This window comes from Sander vitreus, chromosome 11 (genome assembly GCF_031162955.1).
Source record: "Sander vitreus isolate 19-12246 chromosome 11, sanVit1, whole genome shotgun sequence".
Lineage (NCBI taxonomy): Eukaryota > Metazoa > Chordata > Actinopteri > Perciformes > Percidae > Sander > Sander vitreus.
This window is the reverse complement of record NC_135865.1, coordinates 23,563,163-23,576,290: the sequence shown is the minus strand read 5'-3', so window position 1 is coordinate 23,576,290 and position 13,128 is coordinate 23,563,163. Positions and strand designations below refer to the sequence as shown.

Here is a 13,128-nt window from a genome sequence, read left to right as displayed (position 1 = left end):
ATTGGAACTACAGCCGTGCGAGCTGTAGTTCCAATGAGACAACCTGAGGGAAAAGTTACATAGTATGCCTTTAAAAGAAAAAGGTTTAAGGTTTTAAATGTTTGATGACTGCTTCCCTAATGAATAGAATTATCAGCAGTATGGCCAAATGTTTTGCACAGGACCACCAAACCTTTTTTTCTTGGTTTTATAAATACTTATATAATACATGTGCTGTATTGGAATCATGATTCCAATACAGCTCGTCTGTGAATTAATATATACAACTAATATATATATATATATATATATATATATATATATATATATATATATATATATATATATATATATATATATAACTAATATATATATATATATATATATATATATATATATATATATATATATATATATATATATATTAGTTGTATATATTAATTCACAGACATGTGCTGTATTGGAATCATGATTCACAGCCATTTCGTTCGTCTTTCTCAAAGCTTTGTGGAAATGGCTAAAAGCTATTTAAGACAGCTTTTCAAATTGGTTAAGGGAATCTGAATTCTCACCAACCGCTGTGATACTGTGTACAGCATGGGAACTATTATAAATCCTTTTATGCTGCGCAAACTTCCCATGTGGAGAAATCCGTTTAAAGTTCTGCGCTTTGGGTTCACACAAAGATTGAATTGAAAATTCACTTTTCCTGCAGTTTTCAAATTGACATTAAAGGCCTAGGCGCTAGGCTCCGCTGCTTTGAAATTTTGATTTGTAAAAGCCAGTTTCAAGCACGCCAAGGTTTCAGGCTCGTACACCACACAGAGCTGTGTTTGTCCCAACGTCAGGTTCTATCAGGATTTTGTGCCTGATGGGCCTGAAACCGCTTTGTCCCTCTCTGTAGGGGACACCATCGCAGCGCAGAAAGCTTTCCCACTGCACTTATCACTACAGCTGCAACTAATAACTTTTCCTATTATAGATTAGTGTTTTGTAGTTTTTTTGAATAATCGATTAACTGTTTAGTCGAGAAAATGCTTAAAATAATAAAACCATCAAATCAATTTCCCAGAGGGCAGGGTCACATCTTTAATTTGCTTGTTTTATTTGACCAACAGTCCAAAACCCAAAGATGCTCAATTTACAACGATATCAAAAGGGAAAATTAGAAAATCCTTACATTTAAAAATCAAAGTCATTTTTGCTTAATACATTATTTATAACAATTGATTGCCATAATTTTTGATCATTTTCTGTTCATCAACTAATTGTTTCAGCACTATTTTCCACATAAAGATACACCTGTGTATGAAATACCAAATGTAAAAGGCTTGTGTATACTGATTTAATGTTATGAGCTATGACATGATTTAACTCAATAACCTCTTTCTTTCTCTTAGCGCTCAGTCCGTGGATTTCCACTTTCTCCCGCCCGGGCGTGAGAGACTTCTCCCAGCTCACCCTTGACCTGACTAGGAATGAGCTTATTGTTGGTGCCAGGTAAGAAACTGTAAATCCACTCAGCTTTTCACCCCACAGAGCACATTACTGAGAATGTGATACCCTTTCTGACTCACTCAAGCAGTACGGTTTTTGGGTAATGATGCTTCTTAAGTACTCTGCTGAGGCCTTGTTGGACCAAGTCAAGCTTTAGATTTGGCAGAAGGGAAGACTTTGGAAGAATTACGTCATGTCACAATTGTGTGTGTGTGTGTGTGTGTGCGCGCTGACATGGGTTCAGCCGGATTTGTCGGTTAAAAACAAACAAATGCAACCAATAGTTCACGTACTTGCAAAACCACACAACTCACATAAAACTAAAAACAATGACTTAGGCTGATGGACCGTTACAGTGTAGCCTTTAATCGGCTTTGCTTTAAGTTGACAGACGCTAAAATGGACTGTCTGTTCTCTGATACTTTATTTGCATTATTAAACAGGATAAATTGGATAAAGTCTTGTCATATTATGCACACACTCACGTATCTCTGTTTTCCTCTCTCCTCAATCCAGAAACTACTTGTTCAGACTGGACCTCAGTAACATGTCGCTGATACAGGTAGGCATGCTAATTTATCTACTTCTCTTCATTTTCTCTGTTGAGGATGAAAGTGTTCTGGTGGTTTTGAAATTATTAGGAATAGGTTACTGTTTTTGCAGTGAAAATGTAGTTTATTGACCTAAGTTTGATTTAAAAAAAAAAAAAAAAAAAAAAAAAGAAAGTTAGAATAATTAATTTTATTAAAGTAATAATAATGCAGCGGTTTGTTTTAAAAATGCGTTGTGCATGCGTGTAACAACTTGATGAGTTCTGGTGGGCGTAGATATTATCTGATTAGAAGCTTTGGACGCCTCAACCAGAACCCTCCAAAGATAGGTGTATATCACTGCTTTGGTTAAAGTGCTCATATTATGCTAATTTCCAGGTTCATAATTGTATTTATAGGTTATATCAGAATAGGTTTATGTGGTTTAATTTTCAGAAAACACCATATATTAGTTGTACTACACATTGCTGCAGCTCCTCTTTTCACCCTGTGTGTTGAGCTCTCTGTTTTAGCTACAGAGTGAGGCATCTCACTTCTGTTCCATCTTTGTTGGAAGTCGCACATGCGCAGTAAGTATAGCTAGCTAGTCAGAAGCAGAGTTTGAGAGCGTGCCAGGCTAGCAGCTAGGCGAGCATTATAACGTGTGCTACAAAGTGACGCACATTTGTCACGGAAGTAAAGGCTGGACTACAATAGAGCTGTTTGCAGCAGTTGGTGAACAGTGTTTTCTGTTGAAAGACAAAGACTCTAGATATCACATATATTTATATGTACAGTATTTATAAAATATGTAATGTCAAAATACTAGTGTATTATTTGTTCTTTTGCACTATAGCTTGTGGCGTGTGTCACATTTCACTGTACATCCTGTGGTGTGCATGTGGCGGTTAAAATCTCTGTAAAAGAATACATACTATGAAAATTCTATATTATGAAAGAAATCTTTCAAAGGGACTGTTTATTGTAGAGTATATGTTCTAAAGATATTCTTGTGAACTTGAAGTTACAGTATATTTTACTTATTTAATCTGCTTGCAAAGCATTTTCTTTTGGGAAGAATGACATCTAACATGAGGTGATATTACTGTCTGTCACTATGCTATGTAGCAGTTTGATGAGGTGGAATATTCAGTAACGAATGTCAACAATAAAATAAAATTAGTTTAGTAGCTTTGAACTCTAAAAGATCACATGTCACAATACATGTACTGTATGTGGTAGTTGCAGCGGTTAACCTAGGAGCAATGCATAAGTTGATATTGGAGCCCTGCAGTGAGCTATGTATTTATTTGTTTATTTCATGATCTGCCCACACTTGGCTCAGGACCTGCCCTTTGTTTGTCTGTGTGTGCACGATCCTACAGTTAAATGTTTTGAACACCTTGTTGACTGATTTTATTGACATTTTTGCAGTAAATTCTTCCCATGTCAATAACAGCTTGTTGCTAGTAATGTGACATCCCTTTCCTTTGACTCCCTGTCTTCCTGAAGTCTCTGTCGCTAACGCATTATGTCCGGTCAGCCATCTAACTACAGATTTATTCTTCTATTTATTCCAAACTACAACTAGAAATGCTAAAGAAACATTCCTACATCAGGGAAATGTCCAAACCACTGTTGTGTTATAAAAGTTAATGATAGGAATATTTACAGTATTCACATGGCAGTTTAAATTACTTTCTGGAGAAAGAGTGCATATGCTGAGGGAAGAATCAACATAAATATAGATATTTTTTAATTATCCTCCATGTTGCAGAGGATGCAGTTAAATTGGGTTATGTACACTTGCATGAGTGTGTGTCCTCTGCCTATGGCAGTAACGTGTGTGTTTTGTGAAAGGCCCGTGGTGATGTGAGTGTTGTGCCATAAAGTAGCTGTGGTATAGCCGGGAGAACAGGGTTGCCGTAAAGTTGCATCAGGCGTCACAAATGACAATTCCCTGAATCTCTACGGGACTGTGTAATCTGAGGTGGTATATCACTGTCACTGAGTAAAGAAAATCAGTCTTTATATAAGCCAGAGTACAGTGCACAGTATCCATGCTTCAATGACTGTAGGATATCTTCTCTTCAGTTGCTGCGAGGCAAATTGAATTACATATTGTGTTAAGGTTATTAAGGTTAATGTAATTTCTTTTAACTCTGTAAAGTATGTAAGTGAGGGGGACAGGAGTATAAAGCATAATAACACAATCCATGCACTCATTCAATAAAAAAAGCTGCGATACATCTTTAGTCACTGAGCGAATCCACTGTTGCTGTTGGAATTCAAAGGACCATAGTGGCGGTTTTGCATGTTTTAGCCCATTAACTACAAATCTTGTGTAGTTTTGTGATTTTTTCCAAGGATTCCCCGTGTTATGAGACTGATTTTCCCCCTTCCATGCAAACAGTGGTTTCAAGTTGATGCCAGTGCAATATGAAAATCACCAGGATAGGAAACTTGTTGTAATCCGTCACTATGAACATTTAGTGTGATTTATTATTTATTTTATTTCTAAAAACTTCTGAAAATAGTTTCTTGGGACTGCATTAAAGGAAGCTGACATTTAAAACTTGAGAAATTGGATGAACATGCACACTTTTTCGATTTTCAGAATCTTTTTAAAGTAAGCAAAAGTAGCTTAAGTATTAACCTCACAGCATCAGTTACATTATTATTTCAAGGACAAGGACCTGCATTATTTTACATTACATTTCCCCACAGTATCCGAGCACATCACCAGACTCGACTTTGTCTGACAAAGTCCCCTTTCACAGCAGCCACGACTGAATGGCATGATGTCTACAGCTGCCACCCGTGTGTCACTGCCGATATCAATGCGCCCTTTGTCCGCATGTCCTAGTTGTCTAGTTTTGGAGGAGAGAAGTTGACTTATGTGGGTTTTTATTTGTTTTCACCCTTGTAGTGTTGTTCTCTATGAAGCTGTTCTCTTTGTCCTGAAAAAGGCATCTGCCCTCTTAACGTCCTTATAACATGTAGGAAGCATACACACATAAATATGTGACACACACCCACGCACATGCAGTCAAACATACTACCTAGATTATCTAAAGTTGTCTTTCTCCCTTCACACACACACACACACACACACACACACACACACACACACACACACACACACACACACACACACGCCTACACACACATCCTCAGCTTACTCTGAGCTATAGGGATAAATGAGGTAGTTCCTTTTTCACTCTGGCCAGTGTGGAGGTGTCATCCGTGATGCCAAGGCTGAAATCAATGAGAACATTATACAAACTGCCCAGTGAAGCAGAGAGGAGGGTCTGTACCCCCGTGCTCATTTGCCAGCAAACGAAAGCTGTCCAAAGAGATGGAGGAGGGCGGCATCTTAAAATACTCCTTTTCTTTTGTTGTATAACCAAATGGAAAACAAGCCCAAATCTCCCACTTGCCAGTCCGAGGCTCTGCTTCAACATCAAAGGCTCATTTCTCTGAGGCATTTTGTTTAAATTTCTGAACCAGTGATATGTTGCTTGAATATCCAAACCACCTGTCAGTGGATAAGGCTGTTTTCACACTGGGATTGTTTGCTTGTTTGAGTTCAAACTTGAGTTGTCTGCACTCCCTAATGACCCTCGGTTTTCCTCATTCAAGTGCAAGTCTTAGTTAGGTGTTCCTCTAATGGACGTCAGTACTCACATTGTGAAGCAATCGCGTAATGACCATGACATCAAGGCACTACTTTTGTTTGTTATTTAGCCTTAGATTCTTTGATACATTTAGTCTCGTTCAATTTGTTTTCTTCAGTTTAGCACAGTCATTTTCTATAAGCTTAATACTGTAGCTCAGTAACCGCCAACCTACTTCAGGGTTATTGCAAAAGGATTGTTGATGTGTTTATTGTATGGTCCTTCAGGAAGCTTTTAACCAGGATGCATACGGTAAATTCAGCTTGAGAATTTGGTGACAACGATTTGTTTGCTCATATACTGAATACCTGGGACTCCGCAACTCTCCAAGGAAAGAAATTGTATGGAAACACATTGAGCATCTCATACAGTACGTCAGTGGGGCATTTTATCTGTCCCATTTTCCTCAACAAGGTAGCCAATTATAGTTGCACCGCTACATTGTGACATGACCCACTCTCTGCACCACCTATCCAATGCACCTTTACAATTTGGTGGTCTATTTAAGCTGTCCAAAAATGCCCATTTCTTAATTACTCTGCAAGTGTACATCAACATCATCAGCACTCCAGCATCCACCCGCTGTGGCTCTAGGGAAGAAGATAGCTGCTATCATCACTCCCCAAACTTTCTCTCTCTGCAGGTTTTAGTGTCACACATATGCGAATACTGGCGAGTGACCATTGTCTACTGAGGCGATATTTGTGAATATTGTGGGAAGTAAGGGGTGTGAGGCACACAGAAATCAGTTTTCTGGTTTGTAGTCCACGTGATCTGAATTTGCTTATTTGCTTTGCCACCAGAAGTGAATGTTTTAATCACCCCCATGCTCACATAGAATGGAAGTTTATGGGAGGCAAATATTTGGCAATGTCAATTTTGCGCATGTGTGACCGTGCCCTAACTATACTGCTGTGTGGTCTAAATAAACGTTCCTATAAGAGTACTGATTGTGTTCTGAATACACACAAACAGTACCATAGTTTGACTGGAATCAATCACAGATTCAGGATTTGGGTATGGTTTCGTGGTCCGCTCTCAGCAAAGCATTTATACGACAGACTTACAGCCAAAACACTCATGTATTCATATTAATGGTGCTTTGTAATGCAGTCCATTTGAAACAACCCACTGATACTGTATATGGTATTTTGGACTTTGTGGACATTTTTTCTAAAAGCTCTGAATAGTGACTCATTGCGATGTTCTTAAAAAATTCTATTCCATGGAAGCTACTTTTGCAATTAGTTTTCTGCCCTTTTCTTCTACCTAGCATGCCATTGAAAAGTAGTAGTCAAAATAATTAACCACTTTTGAAAAGGGGACAAGGTGAAGTTTGCCACCTTACAACAGTGCTCTCACAACTTAAACCACTTAAATGGTAAGGTACCGTGTTCTTTATTTCTAAAGTCAAACATGCAACCTTATTTGAAGGCAGCACCAACTGCCAGTGTTGATGATAATGCAGCAGCGACATTCAGGAACCAAGTCAACCCGTAGAAATGGACCCAGCCCTGTGGGACGCAAAGCATGACTGGCTTTACCTTAAAATAAAAGGTTGTCCATTGAGATCGGGGGAAAGTCATACTGACACTGTTTAGAAACGACTTGCTGATTGATTGAAAAGCAAACCAAAGAGGGTGGCCCAGTCACGGTCTGATCACAATGCTGCTTTCTCTGCTTTCCTATTCATCTGTTGGACTGGTTGGCCTGGGCTTTCCAAGTGGCCCATTATCATGGTCTGTAACCACACACCGCTGTCACCATCACCATCCCTCCCCCCCTTTTAGTGTCCACTTTCCTCTCCAGTGTGAAGCTATTAGAAATCATATGTGTTGGTGTGGTGTGGTTTGTTTGTGTGTCATCCATTGGGCTATCCATGACAGCACCAATTGGAGAGCTGACCCAGACCAATCCATCTCACACCTGAAGCCAAAACAAACACTGTCTGGGTGCCAGCAGAAGAGATGAAGGGCTGGACGTATTTTTCTCGCTGTGTATATATATATCCATGTGTGTGTGGAGGGAGACATGTGTGCACATGCCAACTTTGCAGTCTTTCGGTGGCAGAGGGTTTTGAAGGCGGAGCGTGCCGGGGGGGGGGGGGCACAGAGGTGCTGATTCCTCGGCTTTTAAAGGCTCAGCCCAGGCTGTTCTGTTCAGGCACCTGAGAGAACACCTGCCATGGCCATTAGTGATCAGGCAAGCGTAGAGGAATGACTGCGTACTGTAGGCAATCAGTGGAAAAAGAGAGTGAAAGGGAGGGAGAGTAGACATCGAAGGAATCCAGGGATAAAGAAGTAGGCAGGAACCGGAGAATGAAAGACAGAGAGGATAACAGGAAGAAAATGAGCGAGAAAAGGAAGCAAAGACCAAAACAACACTGAAAATCACACATGCAGAACTGAGATGAAGACAAATGAGAGAGAAGAGCAGAGTGACTATGAGAGAGAGAGTGTCAGGGAGGTGACAAGCTTTCAGTTTGCTCCAGCTCACTGTTTTCTCTCTGGACATTTTCTCTAGTGCGCCTCTGTGTCTCTGTGGAGTGGAGTCATAGAAAATAGTTTCCCCGATGTGCAGTACCTGCACAGGACGTGCCCGGGGAGGACTTTCAAAGCCTTCAGAGATGTTTCTTATACACTCTACCGCCTTGTTGTTGTGGTTTTGTAGAGAAAAATCTGACTTTGGCAAAGTACCTGGAGGTTTTCAATGAATAAGTAATAGCGACATCAGCCTGATAAAAACATCTTTTTTACAATCATCATACAGTATGGCAAAGAAGAGATGATACAAGGGGTGCAAACAAGGGAAGGATGCACACACAAAAATACGGCCCCCGCATAAATATGTGGACTTTGGCTGATTATGCATTGAATTATGCAATCCCATAATCACGTTTTTCTGGAGGGACTGAACTTACTATTTTAAGGCACAAACAGGTCTTGCTTATTTTGCATAGTTGCCTGCTAAATGTTACAACATGATCACGTTGTTGTAATAATGGATGTTTTGTTGTATATGGAATAGTTTCATTTTTCACTTGAAGGATAATTACAGTTTATTATAATTTTGTAATTTTTGCAGTCAAGTAGCATAACTACCTCAGGCAGAGAACCAAAGCCGCACTTGCATTAGTTGATTTGCACCAGCTGCTTCATTCATATTTCACCATCAATGGTTCATTCATCACCTGCTTGGCTACCGGCTGATTATTTACATCCAATCATATTCATACAGGTGGTCACAGTGGCCTCAATAACCCAACACACTCACCATCTACTCTGTTGATATCTTTAATGACTTATATGCTACGTTTTTGGTAATCAATTTTATGTTCAAATATTTGTAATTCAATGGGGAAAGAGCCTGTTCTATCAAATCTAACTGTATAAACGTGCTATAAATAGTTACTTCCTTTATGTAATTATCTCTGACTCAACTATAAGTTATAATAAGATCTTACTCAACAAGTTAATTGCTGAGCTTTGGGAACACGACAACATCACTAAAAATAATTGTGACAGGGCAGGAAACACGAGCAGTCAAGATGATCAGACAGGTTGAAAACATACTCCGAGGTTAGCCAGCAGTGGATGCCCATTTTTACGGTCTGTCTCCGTTGTAAACATCCATCACAGGTTACAGACCACTTCTTGCTTTATACAGATATTTCAGGTGTGTTTTATCTTCAAATGAAGTAGTTTGGCTAATTTTGGATAAACTGCCGTCTGTCCACCAGTGTTTTTTACTCTATCAAACTCTCTTTTAGCGACGTTTTCCTAGATTACAGCAATTAACTTGTAAGTGCTATTTTATCATAAAAACATCTAAAGACGTACCACAAGACATGAACACACACCCTGAACATTTCTGTGGAGATGTGTGAATAAATGACGTCTTTAGTCATCCCCTCGAGATTATACTGTATGTGTGAAAAGCATAAGTACCCTGCTCTTTATCCAGATAGAACTTCACACACACCATCACCCACCCAGCAACCTCACAGTGGGACTGCTCAGCCATACCAGGGCTGAGCTGAGACTCAGATGCGGCTGTACTGTGTATTCCTAGAGTTTGGTGTCTCTATCCTTCACCCTCCTTCTCTTTTCATCTTTAAACTCTTCTCTCTCTGTGTCTTTTTCTGTGAGATGTAGTGCCGGTATAAGTGGTGGTGGGTCTGACTGCAATCCACCCACATGCTCCGTCCTCACAGCACCCACTGACAGAGCTCTCTCTTTCTGTTGTACTGGTCGGCGTGATTTCCGCCGCAATCAGAACAGCATGAGTAAGGTGGTGGGAGGTGTGTGTGTCTGTGTGCGTGTGTGTCTGTGGCCGGGGATAAAACTAGAGGAGTGGGAGAGTGGTTAAAACAACAGCGGTATAGAAAAGCTCAAGGATTTGACGGGTGGGAGAGGGAAAGGAGAGCTCTGTTTCTGTCATCTTTTCGTTTCTTTGATTGTTTATTTTCTTTGTACTGGGTTGCAGATCTGCCAGATGTGCTATAAGCAATTCCACTGCTGCCAAGAAAAAAAATAAAGAAAATAACGACAACTTTTGATGGGCAAACTTTTCATGTCTGAGATGGGAATGAATGTGCGGCCGGTCTCCATCTTTCTTTTGCCTTCTTACTTTCCTCTCACCTTCTTTTTGTAGTTTTAAAGTAATACAAAATAACACATGCAAAGCCATGTTAAGATTGCTCTTTTTTCTGCATGTTGCAAGTTACTAACAGGAGATAGAGTATTGATTTGTCTCACGCTAACATATTTGTACAAGTCCACAGAGCTCCAGAATTGTACCTAATGTCTTTGATTCTGGCCAGATTGCTTTTTTTTCCCTCCGGGTTTTTGTAAGTCACGGTAGTCAGCGTTGCCCTCGTCAGTTTGTGTCACATGCTCTGTATTTTTACTGTTCTTTAGGTATGCCAAAAAATGTCTACTGTATACACCCAATTACTACAGTGTAGTTTTACATTAATTCTCTCTCCCTCTTCCTGTATTTTCCCTTTTTTCAACTGCACTCAAGCAGATGTGCAGTTATCTGATGAGGTCAAGGTATCAAAGGCTCCAGCGTTAGCCTTATGTGAGAAGATGGTGCAGAATGTAACTCCTGGTATCAGCCACATGGATGTACTGACCTTACTTTTCACTGAGCTTAAGTGCCAACATTGACAGAGATGGAGGACGTAGGGGTTGGAAGGAGGGACTAAGAATGGGAAGGAGACATACTGCAGGTAGAAATATGCAGGAGTGAAAAGAGTATATTAAAGTATCCTGCTCTTTCCTGACTTTTTCATAGAAATTACAATTCATGCACTTTGTACTCTGCTCAGGTAACTGAAAGAACAGCATGTTCTGTATATTAAAAAGCCAAATACAAAGTGCAAAGATTACTCTATGATAGGTTTAAAGGAATACTCACGGAATAGTAACAAAGGAAAGCGCCAATTACTTATGTTTTTAGTATCAAACAATAACCCCTGCAGGCTTGAAATGTGGCTCTGAAAAGTTTTTTAGCTTGCTCAGGAAGAACAGCAGCTGTACTCAGCTTGGATTCACAGCAGTTGGTTGGATGGACTCCAACAGTGACAAACCTTCACGCCAAAAAAAGGTATTACAATGTATATAAAAACTTCTCAAACCACTTCTGCCTCATAAATCTTATTCTTTCTCAGTATAATTCTCAGCTGATTATTGATGTGCTCACCCTAACACCCACATTGGCTAAATATGCAGATTTAGTTTTTTGCAATTGTGGTTTGCTGTGTAAACAATGTGCTGTGTTTGATACTGAAAACACAGTTTTTCTGTTGAATATTCATAAAGTTGACCTGGCTGTGTTTAAAATGTATTGAAACTAGCTTGCCGAAATTTTTCTTATCCTATCATACTATATGAGTAGTATAATGTAAACTGCTGCAGGTGCAATTAGTAATGATCTACTGTAATGTACTGAAGTCCCGAAAGAGTATACATTTGTTTAATCTTGTGTACACTAGACATGTTCTGTAGGAATGCTTATAGAGTGTAAAAAAACTTTAGGGGATTTAATTTAAAATGTAGCAGACTGGAAAGTAAGTCAAATAACTTGGCTTTCAACAGTAAAGATAATACTGACTGACAGGGCATTAACACAACAGCATGAAATAAATAAAGCAGCAAACATTAATAGAAGATAGATGGAAAATATAAAGTAAACTCATACTGAACAAAACATGAAAGAGTGAGAAAAAGTGTGTTGAAAAATTCACTACAAATTGCGAACCAAGGTCCTGATTGAACCTGACCTTGCATTACACAATGTGTGGACAGTTGAATCAAGTATAGTTAAAAGTAAACTTGGACCAAAAGGCTTTTTAATGTCAAACGGGAGTAAATACAAGTTGTTTGTTCCTCTCTAGGCAATACGTGCAAGTGTAGAGAAGTAAAGAGAGTAGGTGGAAGGGGAGGAGAGAGGTCTTTGTCAGTCCATCAGATAATCCCTGCCTAGATAATAGCAGCAACATGGAGGTGGAATGTAAACACCATATTACTGTCTGGATCTTCACATATTAGTCTCCATCCATCCACTTGCCTAAATCCACCGCTCCCCTATCACTATTTCTACCACTGTGCTGCGCCTGCTTCATTCTCTAAATCCCATCTACTGAAAATAGCACAAGGCCTCCCAGTGACATTTCTCCTCAGGAGAACGTTATATTTGCTCCCGACATGGAACTGCTGTTGCATTCTATCAGGTTCATTCCTCTATTGAATCTCTCTCTCTGTGTTCATTATGTCGCTGCGCTAGTTTTTCATTGTATGGAACAATCAGGTTGTGCATCAATATGCAGACCTTTACTCCCAAACAGTATTGTGTGCACTTTCGTCAGTGCAACAGACTATAATGGATGTACAGTACATGCCATGATAAAGCTCCTCAGTCATCCAAACCGGTGTCTGACATCACTGTAAAACTAAGATGTGGTGGGAGAGATGACATGTCCAGGAGTGCACACTAGAAAAGAAAGTTCAGATTGTCTTTTTGATTTTTGTCTCTTTAAGGCCCAAAACACACACAACCTCACTCTGATCCCGCAGCTGTGCTGCTGTTGAATTGCAGTGTTCCATGTGGCAGAGCACAGTCAAGCGTTCCCCTCTCATTGGCTTGATAATGGTGTTGGAGAAAAGGGTCGGCAGTACTTTTTTGGGGATTTCACTCTTTCCAAAAATACAGTTTACATTTTTCTCTTCCAGAGCTTACCATTTAAACAGCTATTTTCACTGATATGAAGGGACCCAAAGTGGGATCTTGTTTTGTTTTTTTCAGTTCAAGACTTTAGGTCCCCTCTATTTTATTGTGTCAACTTCTTATTTTCCAAGTGGGAGACTTTACTTTTTGTTTGTTGTTTTCTCGCTGAGAACATATAAGAAGTTCTGAGACAGGAGTGCGCCGCTATGTGTTGG

General features: G+C 39.6%; 1 protein-coding gene across 5 annotated transcripts in view; it reads left to right on the top strand.

The window, feature by feature from the left end:
* The window catches only part of sema5ba (sema domain, seven thrombospondin repeats (type 1 and type 1-like), transmembrane domain (TM) and short cytoplasmic domain, (semaphorin) 5Ba), a 191,755-nt gene that overhangs the window by 91,482 nt on the left and 87,145 nt on the right, over positions 1 to 13,128 (top strand). For all 5 annotated transcript variants that reach the window (XM_078262419.1, XM_078262418.1, XM_078262417.1 and 2 more), the window contains 2 exons: positions 1,380 to 1,479; positions 1,993 to 2,038. In XM_078262419.1, coding sequence (XP_078118545.1) covers positions 1,380 to 1,479; positions 1,993 to 2,038 — 146 coding nt within the window. The remainder of the gene's footprint in view (positions 1 to 1,379; positions 1,480 to 1,992; positions 2,039 to 13,128) is intronic.